Source organism: Cetorhinus maximus, chromosome 32 (genome assembly GCF_964194155.1).
Source record: "Cetorhinus maximus chromosome 32, sCetMax3.hap1.1, whole genome shotgun sequence".
NCBI classification, from domain to species: domain Eukaryota; kingdom Metazoa; phylum Chordata; class Chondrichthyes; order Lamniformes; family Cetorhinidae; genus Cetorhinus; species Cetorhinus maximus.
In genome coordinates this window covers 4,265,484-4,286,774 of record NC_135910.1, presented here as the reverse complement: position 1 = coordinate 4,286,774, position 21,291 = coordinate 4,265,484, and the positions used below count along the sequence as shown (strand labels likewise).

General features: G+C 44.2%; 1 protein-coding gene across 3 annotated transcripts in view; it reads left to right on the top strand.

Annotated features, from left to right (window-relative positions):
• Positions 1 to 21,291, top strand: part of timm50 (translocase of inner mitochondrial membrane 50 homolog (S. cerevisiae)) — a 147,969-nt gene that overhangs the window by 85,650 nt on the left and 41,028 nt on the right. For all 3 annotated transcript variants that reach the window (XM_078533405.1, XM_078533406.1, XM_078533407.1), the window contains exons 4-7: positions 1,858 to 1,916; positions 3,289 to 3,408; positions 5,749 to 5,853; positions 13,160 to 13,258. In XM_078533405.1, the coding sequence (XP_078389531.1) occupies positions 1,858 to 1,916; positions 3,289 to 3,408; positions 5,749 to 5,853; positions 13,160 to 13,258 (383 nt within the window). The remainder of the gene's footprint in view (positions 1 to 1,857; positions 1,917 to 3,288; positions 3,409 to 5,748; positions 5,854 to 13,159; positions 13,259 to 21,291) is intronic.

Here is a 21,291-nt window from a genome sequence, read left to right as displayed (position 1 = left end):
CCAGAGGATATAAGCCTGATGGAGATGTGAGGGTGTGTGAGAGAGTTAGCGGTGTTGTCTCTTGAGGTGTGAGATCCCTATGGATGTATGATGGGTTTGAGAGTGTGAGTTGAGAATCTCTCTCGCGCTTGTGCGTCCCCCCGTCTGTCTGTCTCTCTCGCTCACGCACCCTGTGTCTCTGCCTCTCTCTTTCTCGCTCGCGTGCCCTCTGTCCCTTGCTTGTGCACTCAACACGTGCACACACCTGCACATGTATGCAAGCACCCAGGCCTGAGATTTGCACACTTTACCTCAACAGGTAGCAGGTGGGACCTCCTCCCATTTGGGTAGCCTTCTCGGACTCCACCCGCTCCGTGGACCGGGCCTCTGCCTCTCACTCCACGGGCTTTCCTAACTTCCTCCCAACTGCTGAACACTTGTCACCATTCCTTCTTGCCACCCTCTCGCGGCCCCTCTCCTGAGCCCTTGCTTGGGAAGGCTGTGGAGCGATCAGCACAATCAGGAAGCAGCATGACGTCATCTCATGTTCTCAGCCACCTCTCTGTGTATTTGTTTGCAGATTTTGATATTTTTGTTTTTCTTTAAATACGTCTGTGATCAATTAAATAGCAAACAACAAAGAGAGAGACACAGCCAAAGAGGCATGTTCAGGTGAGGCTGTGGACTAGATGCTATGTGGTAGTAGATTGCCCGAAATGAACCAGACTTAAACAACTACATTGGAAAGAAAGTTAAGTGGCTGTGATGGTGCCGAATTGTGCTCCCTCTCTCTGTCCTGTCAGAGACTGCAGCTCCTATGGGTGGGTGGGGACTGGTCAGTCACTGTTACTACGACTCTGCTTTTCCTCATGACCGCCCCCATCTTGGCTCTGTGCTCCTTTAGGGTGTCAGTGCCTGCACAGGAGGATGAGAGAGAGAGAGCGCATAATGTGTAAAGAAAAGAGAAGCCACTCATCTTCACACTGCTTGCTGCTCCTCCAATCATGGACTGTTTCTCTCCCGCATTTACTGCTGACACACTCGGCAGTGAGCCTATCAGCAGCAAACACAGGAAAGAAATGGCCTGTGATTGGAGGAACAGCTCCACACAAATCTTTCATTGCACTTACCCATAGTTTGAACAGCGAGTCCGCGACCCAGATGCAGTGCCTTTGGGGGCCGGGTTGTGGCCTATGGACCATGGGTTAGACAAGCCTGGCATAGATGGGCCTCGAAACATGCTGAACCAAGTTTAGTGCTTGTTTCTGCAGTGCAGAAGTTTGGAAGGCTCTTTTTAGTGTCCTTGTATTGTTTGTACTGACCACCTTGATTCTGTTTGCCCTGAGACAGTTCCCCATGGACGATCTGCTTCAGGATTCTGTTATCGTCCATGCGGAAGACATGGCCTGTCCATCCCAGTTGAATTTTCTGGAAGGTGAACTCTATGGTGTTGAGCCCAAAACAATGAAAGACCTTGTTTGTGATTTTGCCCAGCCATTGAATTCTCATGATGGACCTTGGATGCTTTTGTGGAAGCTTTCCAGAGCTTTGATGTGGCACCTATAGCTGAGCCAGGATTCTGCGTCATACATTCTTACATAGAGCTTACCTAGAATTACATGGAATATACAGCGCAGAAGTAGGCTATTCAACCCAACTGGTCCATGCCAGTATTTATATGTAAACACTGATCCTTTCTCCACCCTTGTGTCAGAGGTGCACGTTTATGCCCTGGCTTGAATGTGGTATTCTCCCAGCAGCTGGTAAAGTCATTACTGTTGCTTTATTGAAATTGTTTACAGTTCATTTAAGATGTTATGTCCATTAAACAATTGTGAATAAAGTTTGCACTCAGTAGAATGCTTCTGCCCCTTGCAGATCCTCCCGTTGTACAGCAGTTACGAAGGACGTGTCGCTATTTCAAAGATTACAGACAGGTGGGTGCGTCAAGATCATACAGCATGTGCAACAGACCTTTCTACTATTCAGCAGAACTTCATGGTACATTTATTCGGTAAACTTGTAGGTGCAGTTCAGAATGTGTTCGTGGTTATATATTCTCTGTGAGTCAGCAGGCAAGTTTCTAACATCACAAGTCGCTATCCATAAAGGCGATGAGAACTGTTGTGCAGTAATGAAAATATTTGGTGGGTTGAGGCTTCACATTTTGACAGTTTGCCAGGCGGAATTTGGGAACGCTGGCCTGGGATCTGCCTTCCCTATCTGTTGCTAATTATGGCCTCACCCTGCAACTGCCAATATTTGTCAGATCTCTTCATCTTCTGTCCAACTGCATCTTTAATCATCCCACTCTCCATTTACTCTTTCTGAAACCTGAGATTCTGATTTTTTTCTCCTTTTCCCAGATTTCTTTCTGGCCCTTGAAAATTCCCTAAAGTAGCAGTTTTTATATGAAACAGAGGATATCAAGAGTGCCAACTTTGTATCTCACTTGACGTGGGGAAAGAGGGGCGGTTCTCACCTCCAGCCCAGGCGGTGTAATTGGATCTTGCTCTTATGAACTTCTGAGGAACGAAATTTATTTGGAGCTGTTCTGTCAGTGCAAGAAGCCGGCTTGTTAGTTAGGATCCATACCTTTAATAAGTCTTTCCTGCTATCTTGCTGGCAAAACCAGGACAGCCATTTGCAGCCTTTTTTTTTTCACTCACTGTTGTATTTTCGCTGGGGGTGGGGGGGAGGTGGTGCCTGTGAAAATGTTAAAATGACGACTTCGTTAATGCTGTGTAACCAATTCCATTGTCATAACATTGAAACGAACTGAGTGGCCCTGATGTTAGGGGTCAGAGGGAGATGCATCTGACCTCCGATGTGGAAATCACATTACTGACCGGTAGGGCTGGGTTGAAGGCCTGGCGCAGAACAGCACCCCAGCGATCCAAACGCCAGTGGCTGCTTTGCCTCTGGAGGCAGAGAGCAAAGCCAGCTGACTGGGTAATACCCACACTCAATGGGGTATTAGGATTACTCGTGCTAGCATCGATGGTTATTAAGATCTTGCTGTGTTTGGTTGTCCTGTGGTGCACGTCAAGGCTCAGGTGTGTAGTAATCCCCTGACAGCTGGGACCTGGACTCGCATGCAGCAGATTCATGAGTGCAACAATAGAAAGCCAGTAGCATTGAGGTTGTCATCAATAGGTGGGAGGGAAGTTCTGAAAAGAAACTTTCCTTTCCCTGCCTCTTTAGACAGATCAAAGTATTATTTTTTTTACAAATTTGCCCTTGTAACATAAGCTGTTGCACGTTTCTTTAATCCTACCCTTTTCCTTTCATTCCTTTTTTTTTCCCCAGATGATAATTGAGCCCACCAGTCAGAAGTTGTTGCCAGACCCCCTTAAAGAGCCATATTACCAGCCACCGTATACTGTTGTGTTAGAGCTAACAGATGTGCTGCTGCACCCAGAGTGGTCGGTAAGTTTCTCAACACCTGGCCGGACAGCATCTCTTGGCAACGCTTGCCACAGTGAACACTCCTGCAGCGAGTGGCTGGTTTGGGAAGGTTACTTTAAAGGAGGAAGGAAGTCTAAGGGAAATGCTTTCTGTTCAAAATATCCTTTCATTATTCCAACTGAAAGAAAATTTTTAAAAATTTACCTTTAGGCCAACATCACTAAAATGCATTATCTGGTCATTTATCTAATTGTTTGTGGGGTCTTATTCACACATTGGCTTCTGCTCTTCCCTACACGGTTACAGTAACCAGTTCTTCATAAGTGCTTCACTGGCTCCTGACATTCTGAAAGGCACCATACGACCAAGTTATTTCTGTTGATTTTGCGCTTTTCTTTTCATAAATGGAAACTATTTCAGTTCCCAGAAAGACATTGCTAATTTGGCATCTCTCAACATTTTTTGCTGATCCTGTTTCTGAAGGCATTGCGTCATACTGATATCATCATACTCAAGCATCACCTCTGCCATCCTTGATTTGCCCAAATCTCCATCTTTTGCGTGTGTTAATCCAACCACTTGTGTGTTAGTCTTGTGGGCATCGAAGCTGAGCCTGCTCCCATCGCCAACCAATAGTTTCCCAACGCAGAGTTTCAGTCAATGCTTTGGAGCAGGAGACGTGGCTGGTTTTGTTTCTCTCCCGCACGCACAGGGGTCCTGAGACCGATTGCCAGGCCTTGGCTGCCACCCCCATGTTAAGCCTGGAATCGCCCGACTACACAGACTGTGCAGTCGATACTCCTTGTGTCGGTGTGCCTGAGTGTTTTATTGTAACTGTTGAAACCCACACCTGTTGAGTGGGCAGTCCATTGTAATGTGGACACCCGAGTACGGAGCAGGTGGTTGGAAGGACTGAGGACTCCCCATATGGTGCTCTTCAGAGGGGAGGGATTGCAGTGATATGTATTACAGTACTTTTCCACAATGTAGAGGCAGAATGAAAGCATTTTCCCTTGGGCAAGATTCGTTTTTTTTTATTATTTGATGTTCATGGAAATGTTTTTTTTAAAAAATTGTATTGTCTTTGTGTTTACAGTTTGTTAAAAGTTTCTGCAGTTTTGCTCCATTGCTTTTTAGAAACATTGTGAGCCATGTGGAGTCATTCCACCTGACTACATTGCATCACTTGCCTTCGGGGTTCAGATTGGGTCTGTTCAGACAGCAGCACTGCTCCATTTCAAAGGGCTGACTTGTATAGTCCTTCTGTATATTAAATGTGAAGATTGGATAGATTTAAAAAAAAAACATTTGGCTTGTCTAGCCTGTTTGCACAGTTTCGCCTGCTGTCTGCACTTCTTGGATTTTACCCTGGTTTATTTAACGCTTGGAGAATGTGAATATTGGAGAAAAGGGACCCAACTAGGAATAACCCGTGAGAGATTTTGGAGCTGCAAAAGATAATGGAGCAAGATCTCCAAAATGTTGTAATCAGCCTTGGCCAGCTGTATTTCCTAAACAATGGTTAAAGCTGGGCAATAATGCTTTGGGTATTGAATGTCTGTGCAAAAGGTGTCCAAACCATGGCTCCTGGGCCCCATGTGTGCCTCAGTAGTTCAGTCCTTGAAGCCCAAGCAATTCATTTATTTTTGCACTTGTAGTTCATCCTCACGTACACTTCCTGTGAGAATTTCACGGCCTAGAAATTTCAAGAAAGCATTGTAGTCTACTAGATAGATAATCTTAAATAGGAAAATCAGGATTTGTTAGGATCCACCTCTTGAGAAAAATATGAATGAATGAGAATGTGATTTAGACTTCTAATGTGGCCGTTAAGCAAGGCTCCATGAAATGCACTAAGTGACCCACAGAAACAAAGCTTTGAATGCTCCTCGTTAGTACCTGTATGTCACCAGCTAGCCTGTGTAATCACACTTCGCTTTAACAATATCCTTATTGGTGTATTGCCAAATTGGGATCATTTGAGATGCCTATTGCTTCCAGATGGTGGTATTTTGCTACTCTAGGTAAGTAACAAGATAATCTGTTTTAGTGATGTTGATTGAGGGATAAATATTGGCCAAGACACTTGGCTTTCTCCCCTGCTTTTAGTTGGGATCTTTTACGTCCACTGGAGAGGGGGAGACAGGGCCTTGGAAAAGAAGGCACCTCTGACAGTGCAGCTCTCCCTCAGCGCTACTCGGATGGTTAGCCTTGATTATATCCTCAGCTCTCTGGAACGGAGCTGACCTTCCAACTCTGACGAGAATGCTACCACTGAGCCAAGGCCGCACCTAAACTTTATTTAAAAAAAAATGATTACCAGTAAAACGACTCACTCTTGTCCCTTACCTTTCTTTCAAGTTAGTCACAGGCTGGCGGTTTAAGAAGAGGCCGGGTATAGACTACTTTTTCCAGCAGTTGGCTCCGCTGTACGAAATTGTTATCTTCACCACAGAAACGGGCATGGTGAGTATCACTTGTGCTCTGACTGGCGCCGCGAGTGGTTCGCGATCCTTCATGCAATTGTCTTCCTGTTGATGTTTTTTTTTTCTCCTTTAACCTTGTTCCCTTTGGATGAGGTGGTGAGTAACTGAGCAATGAATAGCGAGGTCCCAGGAGCAATCTCAAATCTAGGCTGAATTAGCTGATCTCAGCTGGAATGTGAAGATGAATACGTTGCTGAGGAAAGAATGAACTACTTCGGGATTTTTTTTTTAAAGCGACAGGTTGCCATTCAAAACTGAAAAATAACCGCGTTATCTTAATTTCTGATTCTTGAATAGCACAGTCACAATGTTGTCTATAACTGCAGTACAGGTTGTAGTCAGTCTGCTAAAACTGACATTTGATTGCAGTTATGTAATGCCATCTATGTTGTAAAAGTAAGTTTTTTTTTGTTGTAAATACTTCAAAACACAAACCCTTGGGGAGGAGGCACTAATTTGTTAGCGTTTGCTGCTGATCATTGTGCTGTAGGGAGGTGCTTTTATGTTTTAAAAGCTGCAGCTCACAGCAAATGTGCAGCTCTTTCGCCAGTTGCTGTTAGAAATACAAACTGTCCAATTTCACGTTTTTCCACCAGTGGCAGATCTCACTGTTTCATGGCCCTTGCTACTGTGAGGTTCACGGGCTGCCCTCCCACCTGGCATTGGGTGAGGACTGGCAGTGGGTGGATTTTAAGTGGGGAGAAGCAGCGTCAGGCCAGTGCAGTGGCACTGCCACTTCAACAAGTGCTGTAGTGCAAAAGCCCCTTAAATGTGACCATTTCATGCAAGTGCTTTGAATCTGCCTATTTGTATATGTTTAAGAGAAATCATCTCTTTCAGTGCCTACTCAAATTAATGTGTTGATAATGTGCTTTAGGCAGCCTGCACTGATTTTAAAAACTAGGTTAGAGTGTGCCATCCAGTTGACGACACAGGAATGAAGACTGGACAGATTAGATAGATAATTGGTTTGTTGAAGAATCATCATGGTGGTACATGCCAAATTGTGGTGATGATACAAATAAAACAAATCATCATTCATAACATATTTATAGACAATCATTCATAACATATTTATAGACAATCATTAAAATAAAGTATAAAATAATAAAAGAATTGCACAATTATGAACACTTAAGTATATAAACAATTACAATACGTTGCAAAATGCAGGCCTCCCTAATTCACAGAAGGAAAATGAAAGATCGACTGCACTCTGTTTTGTATTAAATCCATAGGTCATATGTTGTTAGGCTGAGTGTATTAAATTCTCAATCATTTACATACTATTTATGAGTTCTATTGTTTGGGATTGGGCTGTCTCATGGCCTATTTGTTCTATATCTTATTTGCGGGATGGTGACTTTTCTCCTTAATTCCATTGCACATTTACTTGGGCATGGTTGTGGCAAGAGATAGTGGAAATGGGAGGTGAAGTCTGGACAGAGCTTTTCCTGCCTTTCAGCAAGGGAACACCTATCCAGATGTTTGATTGTGTTAGAGTAGCTCTGGTAAGTGGTTTCAATATCAGTTTCAATATTAGTTTCTGAAGGCTTGTTCACATGCTTTTTGGTAAGTTCAGTTAAACTGGCTGTGCATACCCAACAATATGGAATATATGTAATGGTTCAGTGGATCGGAAGATGAGGGACCATTATATAAGTTAGAGAAAATGACATTTGTGGGTGAGCGAAACTTGATACAAGATAGGCTCCTGGCGTCTGAGCTTTAGACAAATTGAAGGTTATGGAGGATGGCAAATGTAAGGCTGACAAAGAGGATTTTGGAGAAGTGCCTATGGAGGCGGTGGCGTAGTGGTATTGTCACTGGACTAGTAATCCAGAGACGCAGGGTAATGCTCGGGTAGAATTTGAATTCAATAAAATATCTGGAATTGCCCAAATGTCAATTGTCGTAAAAATCCATCTGGGGCACTAATGTCCTTTAGGGAAGAAAATCTTTCATCCTTACCTGGTCTGGCCTACATGTGACTCTGAAATGGCCTAGCAAGCCACTCAGTTGTATCAAACCAGGTGAATCCAGATCAGCCACATAGCATCAACCTCGGCACAGGAAATGACAACGGCAATCACAGCCCTGTCGACCCTGCAAAGTCCTGCTTACTAACACCTGGGGCTAGTGCCAAAATTGGGAGAGCTGTCTCACCGACTAGTCAAGCAACAGCCTGACATAGTCGTACTCGCAGAATCATATCTTACAGATAATGTCCCAGACACCATCATCACCATCCCTGGGTATGTCCTGTCCCACTGGCAGGACAGACCCAGCAGAGGTGGCGGCACAGTGGTATACAGTCAGGAGGGAGTTGCCCTGGGAGTCCTCAACATCGACTCTGGGCTCCGTGAAGTCTCATGGCATCAGTTCAAACATGGGCAAGGAAACCTCCTGCTGATTACCACGTACTGCCCTACTTCAGCTGATGAATCAGTGCTCATCCATGTTGAACACCACTTGGAGGAAGCACTGAGGGTGGCAAGGGTGCAGAACGTACTCTGGGTGGGGGACTTCAATGTCCATCATCAATAGTGGCTTGTTAGCCTCACTACTGACCGAGCATTTCCCCCACTTTACCATTACCATCAAGCCAAGGAATCAACCCTGGTTCAATGAAGAGTGCAGGAGCAGCACCAGGCATACCTAAAAATGAGGTGTCAACCTGGTGAAGCTATAACCCAGCATAAGCAGCAAGTGATAGGCAGAGCTAAGCGATCTCACAACCAACGGATCAGATCAAAGCGTTATGGATGGTGGTGGACAATTAAACAACTCACTGGAGGAGGAAGCTCCACAAATATCCCCATCCTCAATGATGGAGGAGCCCAGCACATCAGTGTAAAAGATAAGGCTGAAGCATTTGCTACAATCTTCAGCCAGAAATGCCGAGCGGATGATCCATTTCTGCCTTCTCCGGAGGTCCCAGTATCGCAGATGCCAGTCTTCAGCCAAGTCGATTCACTCCATTTGATATGAAGAAACTGCTGAAGGCACTGGATACTGCAAAGGCTATGGGCCCTGGCAATATTCTGGCAATAGTACTGAAGACTTGTGCTCCAGAACTTGCCTCACCCCTAGCCAAGCTGTTCCAGTACAGCTACAACACTGGCATCTACCTGTCTATGTGGAAAATTGCCCAGCTATGTCCTGTACACAAAAAGCAGGACAAATCCAACCTGGCCAATTACGCCCCCCCCCCCCCCCCCCAATCAGTCTACTCTCCATCATCAGTAAAGTAATGGAAGGGGTCATCAACAGTGCTATCAAGCAGCACTTGCTTAGCAATAACCTGCTCACTGACGCCCAGTTTGGGTTCCGCCAGGGCCACTCTGCTCCTGACCTCATTACAGCCTTGGTTCAAGCATGGACAAAAGAGCTGAACTCCCGAGTTGAGGTGAGAGTGACTGTTCTTGACATCAAGGAGGCATTTGACCGAGTCTGGCATCAAGGAGCCCTAGCAAAACTGGAGTCAATGGGGAAAACTCTCCACTGGTTGGAGTCATACCTAGCACAAAGGAAGACAGTTGTGGTTGTTGGAGATCAGTCATCTCAACCCCAGGACATCACAGCAGGAGTTCCTTAGGTTAGTGTCCTCGGCCCAACCATCTTCAGCTGCTTCATCAAGTGACCTTCCTTCCATCATATAGTTAGAAGTGGGGATGTTCGCTGATGATTGCACGATGTTCACCATTCGTGACTCCTCAGATACTGAAGCAGTCCATGTCCAAAGACAGCAAGACCTAAACAATATACAGGCTTGGGCTGACAAAGAGCAAATAACATTCGCACCAAATAATTGTCAAGCAATGACCATTTCCAACAAGAGAGAATCCAGCCATTGCCCCTTGACGTTCAATGGCATTACCATCGCTGAATCCCCCACTATCAACATTCTGGGGGTTACCGTTGACCAGAAGCTGAACTGGACTAACCATATAAATACTGTAGCTACAAGAGTAGGTCAGAGGTTAGGAATTGTGCGACGAGTAACTCACCTCCTGAACCCCCACTATCTACAAGGCACAAGTCAGGAATGTGATGGAATACCCCCATTTGCCTGGATGAGTGCAGCTCCCACAACACTCAAGAAGCTTGACACTGTCCAGGACAAAGCATTCCACTTGATTGGCCCACATTCAGAAACATTCACACCCTCCACCACTGACACACAGTAGCAGCAGTGTGTGTACCATCTACAAGATGCACTGCAGGAATTCACCAAGGCTCCTTCGACAGCACCTTCCAAACCCACGACCACTACCATCTAGAAGGACAAGGGCAGCGGATAGATGGGAACAACACCACCTGCAAGTTCCCCTCCAAGTTACTCACCATCCTGACTTGAAAATGTATCGCCGTTCCTTCGCTGTCGCTGGGTCAAAATCCTGGAACTCCCTCTCTAACGGGACAGTGGGTGTACCTACAGCACATGGACTGCAGCGGTTCAAGGAGGCCGCTCACCACCACCTTCTCAAGGGCAACTAGGGATGGGCAGTAGATGCTGGCCCAGTCAGCAAAGCCCACATCGTCTGAATGAATTAAAAAAAAAAGGTGCAGAGTAGATTCACCAGGATGTTGCCTGGGCTGGAGTGCTTCAGCTATGAAGAGAGACTGGATAGGCTTGGATTGTTTTCCTTAGAGTAGAGAAGGCTGAGGGGGTACCTGATTGAGGTGTACAGAATTATGAGGGGCATAGATAGGATAAATAGGAAGAAACTTTTGCCCTTAGTGGGAGGGGTCAATAACCAGGGGGCATAGATATACGGCAAGGGGCAGAAGGGTTAGAGGCAATTTGATGAAAAATGTTTTCACCCAGAGTGTGGGGGGGTGGTATCTGGAACTCACTGCCTGAAAGGGTGGTAGAAGCGGGACCCCTAACAACATTTAAGAAATATTTAGATGAACACTTGAGATGCCATAACATACAGGGCCACGGACCAAGTGTTGGAAAATGGGATTAAAGTAGATAGGGGCTTGATGATTGGCACGGACACGATGGGCCGAAGGGCCGCTTTCCATGCCATAAAACTCTGTGACTCTATGACAATGAGATGATAACCTTCTAAAATGACTTTGGGTGAGGGATAAATATTTGCCTGGATGCTGGAAAGAGCTCTCCTGCTGCTCTTCGACTAATGTCGTATTTAACGTCCACCTGAGAGGACAGGCGAGGCCTCGGTTTAATGTCACATCCAAAAGATGGCACCTCTCTCGGTGCAGCACTCCCTCAGGCTTGCAAGGTTTGGAGTGCCAGCCTGGATGATGTCGACTGGTCTCTGGAGTGGGGCTTGATCCTGCTGCTTTCTGACTCGAAGGTTACCCATTGAATATAGTCAGTGTTTAGAAAATCTCTGTTTCTGATAAATGATATGTCAGTGTGGCACAGAAAAAGCTCTGATGCAATGGATTCAGTTCCACATGAGGCAGCCTCGACTGCTAAAAATTTCAATAATGTCCTTTAGTGAAATTTAAGTGAAACAAATCAAATATATCTGTTCTGGAATAGATAATGATGAATGTGTACCTGCCTGGCAGGTTTTGGCCTGTCTCATGCAGAAGGACTGGTTTCTTTGCTAATTGCTACATGCTTATCTTACACTAAACCGCAGCGAGAAACAGATTCTATATAATTACTGCAGCATTAACACTTTTTTTAACTCTACATTTCCCATCTCGTACTTAGTTCCAAAGGTTGTTAGTAATTTAAAGTCATTGTTTCCGGAATGCAGTTCAAAAATGCTTGCAATTATGTTGCACCTTTCACAACCTCAGGACTCCCCACAGGGCTTCACCGCCCATCACGTGCTTCTTTATTTTTTGAAGTGTGGTCGCTGTTGTAATGCAGGAAAACACGGCAGCCAGTTTGCACACGACAAGGCCCCACAAACAGCAATGAGATAATGACCAAATCAATCATTTTTTAAGTGTTGGGGGATAAACGCTGAATCACTGTGCAGGACACCAGGGAAGAACTCCCCTTCAAAATAGCACCATGGGATCCTTTATGTCCACCTGAGAGCCGACGGGGCCTCAGTTTAACGTCTCTCCTGAAAGACGTTTAATGTATTCCACACGGCAATATTATCATGCCTCTGCAGATTACCGCTCGCTGCTTTTAGTTCCCCTTGGAGGAGAAGAGAAGCTCGAGCAGTATTTTTCACTGTTCTGCCCTGATCTCTCTCTCTCTAGAAGCGGCGTTTTCCTCGGATTCAATAGCACTGGCTCATCACTTTGAAGCTTCTTTTTTCCTTCATTGTGACAAATTCAGCTACTAAAGGCCACATTGGTTCCTCTCAATCAGCGAGGTCACTGGAGTGATCTGGAGGCAAGGGGACATGACATGAAATTGTGATTGAAGGCAGTTGTTTTTAAAACATGAAATGGGATTTTTTTATTTGTAATTGGTAAATCGCTAAATACTTTTTGAAATGGAAAGAAAAAACATTTCCACTTAGGAGGATCAGCAATCAGAGGACACAGTTTAAGGTGATTGGAAAAAGAACCAGATGGGAGATGAGCATTGTTTTTTTCCTGTTATGTATTGTGATGATCAGAATGCGGCTCTTGAAAGGATTTTGGAAGCAGATTCAATAATAACTTTCAAAGGGGAATAGGAGATATACTTGAAGTGAAAAAAGGTTGCAGGGCTATATAGATGGAGAATAGGGGAATAGGCCCAATTGGAGTGCCTTTTTCAAAGAGCTGACATGATGGCCTCCTGTATTGTCGGCTTCTGTGATCCCTACATCCTATTATAGCCTAGATTCTCCTTGTTGCATCTCTGAGTGTAAGGCTGGGGAAGTTACATTATTGATTAGGATCTCCAAAGATCTTGGAGTAGCATCAGACTAGTTGAGAGTATTATTTGGGGACACTAGCCCCTTTGTTAGATCAGTATCTTTGAATTTGCTTGTGGCCCCAGGTCTCAATTCATGGGTCCTGCGCCCCTGGCAAAGTAAATTTCCAGACTTTTTATTGAGGCTTGTGGCTTGGAAGAGGCACAGTCTTCCTAGTTGCCGCCATTGGGGAATCCCAGCAAGTTTGTTTCTCAGTTGTAGGTGGCTGCACAGCCCTAGCACAAGTTTCGCATGGTAAGAAAGCATGTTTATGTTTGAGCTTCAGATAGCACATAGTTGTAGTGATTAAAGGGTGGGGGAGGTTATCGCATGTTAGGATGGGTTTACATTGCCTAGCTTCTGATTTGTTTTGATCTGAACTTGAATCTATATTCAGGGTGGTTACTGACAACTCTCCATGCTTCTCTTTTACAGACAGCATATCCACTTATTGACAGTGTGGATCCACATGGATTCATTATGTACCGTCTGTTCAGGGACGCAACACGGTACACGGATGGTCACCATGTGAAGGTATTTTTGCCCTTTCTGCTTTTGCATTTTGTGGTGTTAAAGTAGCAGTTGTGCCTCTGCAACATGGAGGTGTAGCACCCTAGGATGTTTGACCCTAAAACATCTAATTTGTCAGTGAAAAGCATCCTCCTGACCATCTTGGCATGAGCCGTAGTGGGCAATTCAATTGTAGAGCACTTAGGTTGGTGAGGGGCAAGTAGTTCTTTCCTATTATTCCACCCACCTAAATAAAATGACATTCCAACTTTTTGCACTGAGGAAGCATCATTATGTTGAGCGGGAGGGAGAAGGGTATGTACCCTTTCATTGGCAGCCAAAATGAACATTGAATCACTACAGGACAACGTGTTGGTGCCAATGTGAATTGGAGCACTTTGTTGTATAGTCACCGTTTTATTTAAAATAAATTCTCTGTCTCCTTGAAGAACTTAAAATTATAGAAATTTCAGCACGAGGAACTATTTGATCGAAAAGCAAAATATTGAAGATGCTGGAAACCTGAACAAAAAAATGCAAAACACTGGAAATACTCAGCAGACCAGACAGCATCTGTGGAGAGAGAAACAAGAGTTGATGTTTCAGGTCATGACCTTTCATCAGAACTGAGATGTTAGACCTGAAACGTTAACTGTTGTTTCTGTCTCCGCTGATGCTGCCAGACCTGCTGAGTATTTCCAGACTTTTTGGTCCACTGTTTAACCTCGATGCAAATTGCACGTGTACTCATCGTGGAAAGAATACCCAAGAAAATTGTCAAACGCACTGAGAAGTTGAGTGACCAGATGACTTGTGTCCTTGATGCCAGAGATGCATTGCTGATTTTCAAACCACTGAATCTTGAGCTCAGTTAATTCTACAGGGATACGCACTGGTTTGAGAATCTCAGGAAACCATTTCACCACAAGTGCTTTTGTTTTCCTGTTGCTGTCTCTCTACAGAGTGACCTGTCTGATTCTCTTCCCCGTTTACCTTGGGCATTGTGTGTCATTCTCTGTTGGCATTCAGAGCTCTGTGTATTGCAGGGACCCGGATCCTGACAGCCTGGGGTCTGCCCAGCTCCCTGTCTTTACTTGCTGAGTCAGGTGCTTTTAACCAAATGGCAGATTTGTCGACCTGTATTTCTCTGGGTCTGAACTGGCTGTTTATTTGTGAGCGGAGAGTGAACCCCAGGTTTCTAGTCAGCTGCAGATATGAACTGAGCCTCCTGTTCCTCACCCAAGTGGGCAATGTCCAGCAAGAGTCAGCACCTTCAGTGGGGGGACGGGAGAAAACCAGAAAACAAAGTCTTGTATTTGTTTATGCTGCAAATCTCTAGAAGTCCGTAAAGGGTTAAAGCTCGTAGTAAAGCTCTGTATCCCATCTGTCTGATGCCACAGCCTTCAATTCCACAATACCTGCAGCACAATATTTACAAAGCAGAGGTTTATCGAGAGGAGGGGAGGGGGCGAATGGGACGGGTTGTACATTGCCCATGCTCTGTAATCTGAGCTCCTCTGAAATGACCATGCCTACAATAGTATGTGTGGCCTGCATTACTGCAAGCCTTCTGCCTCGCCTCCTACCTCCCATCTGTTGTCCTGTGGCACCCAGGGAGTCTTTCTGAGCACACACCATCCCCTCGGGCCCCCTGAAAAAGACTGGGGTTTGCCGAGAGCAGCAGCAATGACAGACCTGCTGTGCAGTTAAGATTACGATGGTTTAAAGACTGTTGGTACTATAACCACAGTGTTAGAGACTGATTCCCCAAAGGACCTTTTCATTTCCAGATGAAAGACATGGGTAGTTATAGCCACAAGTGCTTAATTACATATCAATGTCTCTTCAGTACAACCGTTTGTGGCATTTTAGAAAGTGATGTAGAGTTGGCCCAAGTCTCTTGTCTGTCTGTCTCTCTTCCTCTGTTTTTACTTTGGCCTTGCTCATGCTCTTAATACTCAGCATTTATTTTTTTTTTCATCCTAACTCCACTTTCTTCCTCTGTAATTCTTGGTCCTGAGTTTTTCTGTTCACTAATATGTGTATTGATTCTGTTCTGTCGGAAGGTTGTGAAACTTAAACTGCTGTATGGGTTAATTATTCGCCTTCACTCCTACTTCATCTTCTGGATCACAATGTTTGTTTAAAATCCAACTTTAATTACAACACTATAGGCGAGGTGGGGTGGGGCGGTGGTGTGGATGCAGACCTGTGCATGATAAAGCTGTGGTATAAACCACAGTATACCCAAAATGAGTGTCTTCATCTAAATGTAAATTAAATGATTAGGGTCAACTGCTGGTCTAATACTGCGTGGAAAATTGATACAGAATTGGGGGAGGAAACAAAATTTCTCCCCAGTTTTCTCCCTCTTGTTCTTGTGATACTGATGTGGCTACTGGCATATTTTGCTATCACGCTACATAGCCTTTTTTTTTAACATGTAACATGGTCAGTGAATGTTGGCAGGCCATCCTTCGGTAAGAATTTTCACAACTGAGCAGGATTTTATCCCTCACCCAACATGCATGCATGACATGTATTTGCATCAGGGTCATCGAATAACCATCTAGAGGCAAGAGCCCTGGCCGATTGGATTGCCCCCAAGTGAGATCAACTAATTCATGGAGTCACAGAATGGTTACAGCACAGAAGGAGGCCATTCAGCCCATTGTGTCCACAAGAACAGCTCGGCTAGTTCCACTCCCCCACCCATTTCCCCATAGTCCTGCAGCTTTGTTCTCTTGAGATAATTATCCAAGTCTCTCTTGCAGGCCTTGATTGAATCTGCCTTCACTACACTCTCAGGCAGCGCATTCCAGATCCTGCATAAAAAGTTTATCTTCATGTCGCCATAGCTTCCAGTCACCTTAATGCGGTGTCCTCTGGTTCTCGATCCTTCTGCCAATGGGAAGGGTTTCTTCTCTATCTACTCTATCTAGGTCTCTCATGGTTTTGAACACCTCTAACAAATCTCCTCTTAACCAAGGAGTACAGCAGCAGCTTCTCCAATCTATCCATGTAACTGAAGTTCTTCACCCATGGAACCATTCTCGTGAACCTTTTCCACTGCCTCTCTAATGCCCTCACATCCTTCCTAAAGTGTGGTGCCCATAATGGGACACAGTACACCAGTGAAGGCTGAACCAGTGTTTTATGCAGGTTTATCATAACTTCCTTGGCTTTTGTACTGTTTGCTGCTATTTATGAAGCCAGGGATCCCATATATTCTCTGGAGTTTAGGAGAATGAAAGGTGATCTCATTCAAACATACAAAATTCTTACAGGGATCAACAGGGTAGATGCAGGAAGGATGTTTCCCCTGGTTGGAGTGGGGGGAGGCAGGGTGTCTAGAACCAGGGCACACAGTCTCAGAGTAAGGGGCAGGTCATTTAAGACTGAGATGAGGAGGAATTTCTTCACTCAGAGGGTGGTGAACCTTTGGAATTCTCTGCCCCCAGACGACTGTGGGTAGTCATTGAGTATGTCCAAGACTGAGATTGATAGATTTCTACATATTAAAAATACCGAGGGATATGGGGATAGTGCAGGACAATGGTGTTGAAATAGATTATCAGTCATGATATCATTGAATGGTGGAGTGGGCTCGAGGGGCTGAATGGCCTACTACTGCTCCTATTTCTTATGTTCTTGTATGCTTTTAGTTGCTTTCTTAACCTGCCCTGCCACCTTTAGTGATTAATGTATATAAACCCCCAGGTCCCTCTACTTCTGCGCCTCCTTTAGAATTGTACCATTTATATTGTCTTTCCACATTCCTCCTACCAAATTAAATTACTTCACACTTCTCTGCATTAAATTTCATCTACCACTTGTCCGCCAATCCGTCTATGTCTGCTGAAGTTTATAACTACCCTTCTTACAGTTCACAATACTTCAAAACTTTGTGTCATGAACAAATTTTGAAATTGTGCCCTGTACACCAAGCCTAGTTTATTAACATATATCAAGAAAACTCAGCATTCAAATTAACCCTCTGATCCTTCCTGCATTCTTGAGTACCACACTGCTTGATAGTATAGAACTTAAATAATGCTGGAAAAAGAAACATGTCTAAGCTTTTCATCTTGCACTCATCAGGACACTCGCAAGACAACAATTTATACTGTATGTGAAGAGAGTGCTGATTGGTTGACCAAGTGACATTACCGTGGAGAATGCACCATTGATGGTGACTGATAGTTAACTGCCAAACATTGTTTGAAATTTAAACTGGGCAGCTTGACCCTGATAGATCAAGACATTGCCCTGAGGAATGAGTCAGCGAATGGCTGTCACTTATTTTGTTTAGCTGAAACAGGCGCAATGTGTGTACATGTCTTTTTGTCTGCAACGAGCAGGGTTCTATGTATTAATATATGTAGCTTTCAGTACAAGCAAATGTGCCACACTGTGAACCCAACTGACAATCTTACATTGGTTGCCAGCGTAATTCTTAGCACGTTGAGGATTATTCAACAAATGTTGCCCAATCATGGAATCACATCTAACATTGGACACTGCATTTTGAGTTTTGCAAACACAAGCTAGTTGGGTACGGTCTGTACCCTGCCCGTTGAGAATAGCGGCTGGGACATGCTGTTTGATACGATCCGCCAGTCTTTGGGACGTACGGCCTACGTACCTAGCATCACACTGGCACTGAAATTCATTATACTGCATTACTCATTTGTGTGATAGGCAGAACATCTTTTTGGCTTGATGGCAGCATCTTGTTAGTGGTGAATGCCACTCCTGTTGCTACTGCATAGTAGCGGTGTGAAACAGCTAGCTTCGCCTGTTCAGCCATTGGCCGACTCTGGTCAAGGCATTGCCCTGAGGAATATCAGGGTCAAGCTGCCTGGTTTTAATTTCAAACAATGCTTGTTAACTGTTAATCACCATCAATTAGTGCATTCCCCATGGCACTGCTACTTGTCAACCAACCATCACTCTTTTCACATACAGTATAAATTGTTGTCTTCCCTTATATTGGTATTCTTGCGAATGTCCTGATGAGTGCAAGACGAAAAGCTTAGACATGTCTCTTTATTCAGCAATACTACACAGCTATTACACCACCATTGGAGCTCTCAGTCGATTTATGGTTTTCATTTCCAGTTTGTCTAAAACATCTATGATCAGACCAGACTAGCTTCATGTGAAGTTATTTCTCAGAGCGAGCACTGTGATGGTGTGCATTGCAGTAACAGACAACTGAACCTGCTTTCAGGCTCTGCCTGGAGGCAGAACAGATTTTCAACTCATTGGAGTAGATCTTCCTATTTTCTATGGTTGAACAGGTGACCTTTACTGACACATTTAAAAAATTTGCACGTTCACCTTGCCTTTTTAAGGTTGTCCCTTATCTTGCTGTCTTAGCTGTCGCTCAATGGATAGCACTCTCACTTCTATGTCAAAAGATCATGGATTCAAGTCCCACTACAGAGACATAAGTATAAAACCTAGGCTGACACTCCTACTGCAGTACCGAGGGAGTCCTGCACTCTCAGAAATGCCATCTTTTGATTGAGATGATAAACCAGCAGGAGGCCTTATTAGAGAGAAAAACCATGGTGCACAGAGAATTGGGAAAGACACAGCATTAGAGTAGGAAATAGTAAGGCATTAGGGTCAGGTTAATAGAGAATGTAATAAGGTCTAAAATATGTTCGTCTTGCATACATGTGAAGGCGCAGAGTGTGGTAAGGTTGGTGAGCTGTAGGTGCAGATAACCACATAGAAATAATTATGATGTGGTGATAATGGAGACCTCACTCAAAAAAGGGCAAGACTAGGTACTAAATATTCCTGGATGCAAGGTGTTCAAGAAAGTTGGTTAGGAAGAAAAGTGGGAGGGGTGGCAGTATTGATTGAGGAGAACATTGAAGCGCTGTCCCAGAGGAGCTGAGGCCAGAATCTATTTCGTTAGAGCTAAGAAATGACAGAGGTACCATTACATTGCTCGGTGTATTCTATAGGCAACCAACTAGTGTGAAAGATATAGAGGAGCGAAGTTGCAAGGAAGTTACAGAGATATACAAGAATTATAGAGTAATTGAAATGGGGGACTTTACTGTCCCAGTCTATATTAGGGTAATTAATAGTGTAAAGGGCAGAGAGGAGCAAGAGTTTCTAAGATGTGTCCAGGAGAATTTTCTACATCAGTATGTTGCCAGTCCAATGAGCAAGGAGGCATTGCTGCATCTGGCCTGGGGAGTGAGATGGGTCAAGTGAATTAGGTGTCAGTAGGGGAACATTTAGGGAACATTGACCATAGCATCATAAGGTTTTGGTTAGCAATGGAAAAGGGCAAAGAGTAATCCAGAGTAAAAATAATTAATTGGGGGAGGGCCAATTTCATTGGGATGAGAATGGACCTGGCCCAGGTAAATTGGAGTCAAAGATTGGCAGGCAAAACTGTAACAGTACAATGAGCTGCCTATAAAGAGAGAGAGTTTGGGTACATTCGAGGTACATTCCCACAAGGGAAAAAGGTAGGGAAAACAAATCCAGAGCTCTCTGGATGATGAAAATGATAGAGGGTAAGGTGAAGCAGAGATAGGAAGCATATGACAGATGTCAGGTTGATAACAGAACCGAGAACCAGGCAGAATATAGACAGTTCAGAAGAAAAATGAAAAAACAAATAAGAGAAGCAAAGATAAAGTATGAGAAGAGACTGGCAGCTAGCATAAAAGGAAATCCAAAAAGTATTCTATAGGCATATAAATAGTAATTAGAGTGATAAAAGGAGGAGTGGGTGGATTAGCAACCAAAAAGCAAATTTGTGCACGGAGGCACGGGAATGTCTGAGGTACTGAATGAGTACTTTGCTTCTGCCCTTACCAAGGAAGAAGATGTTGTCCGAGTCATGATGAAAGAGGAAGCAGTTGAGAGGCTGGATGGGCTAAAAATTAAGAAAGGAGGAGGTATTTGATGGGCTGGCTGTACTTAAAGCTGCTAAGTCACCAGGTCCAGATGAGTTTAGGATATTAAGGGAAAGTAAGCGTGGAAATTTTGGAGGTTCTGACCATAATCTTCAGGCGCAGACACGATGCGCTAAATAGCCTCCTTCTTTGCTGTAAACGTCTAAGTCTATAATTCTCCTTAGATGCAGGGGTGGTGTTGGAGGACTGGAGAACAGCAAATGTTACACCCTTGTTCAAAAAAGGGTGTAAATATAAACCCAGCAATTACTGGTCAGTCACTTTAGCTTCAGGGGTGAGAAAGGTTTCAGAAACAATAATTTGGAGCAACATTAACAGTCACTTGAACAAATGTAAATTCATTAAGGAAAGCCAGCAAGGATTTGTTAAGAGCAAGCTGTGTTTAACTGTCCTGCATGAGCTTTTTGATGAGGTAAGCAAGGATGTGATGCGGTTTACATACACTTCCAAAAGACATTTGATGAAGTGCCACATGACAGACTTGTCAGCAAAGTTAAAAGAGTCTGTGGAATAAAAGGGATAGTAGCAGCATGGATATGAAATTGGCTGAGTAACAGAAAACAGTAGTGATGAATAGTGCTTTTCAGACTGGAGGAAGGTATATATTTGTTTCTCCAGGGGTCGGTGTTAGGACCCTTGCTTTTCCTGATATTTATTAATGACCTAGATTTGGGTATACAATTTCAAAATTTGTGCATGACTCAAAACTTGGAAGTATTGTGAACAGGGAGGAGGATAGTGATAGACTTCAAGAGGACGTGGATAGGCTAGTGGAAAGAGTGGCCAAAAGGCAGATGAAGTTTAATGCAGAGAAGTGTGAAATAATTCAATTTGGTAGGAAGAACAAGGAGAGGCAATATTAAATAGAGGGTATAATTCTAAAGGGAGGTGCAAGAGCAGAGGGACCAGGGATTTATGTGTATAAGTCATTGAAGGTGGCAGGAGAGAACCATTAATGAAGCATACAACATCCTAGGCTTTATTAATAGGGGCTACAGTTAGGCTTGTGCCCTCAGACTCTATGGTCCCTGCTTGTGTCCAATATCCAGTGAGCTACATTGGGAAGTGCGTATGTGTTTATGTCAGGTAAAGTGAAGATCCAGTTTA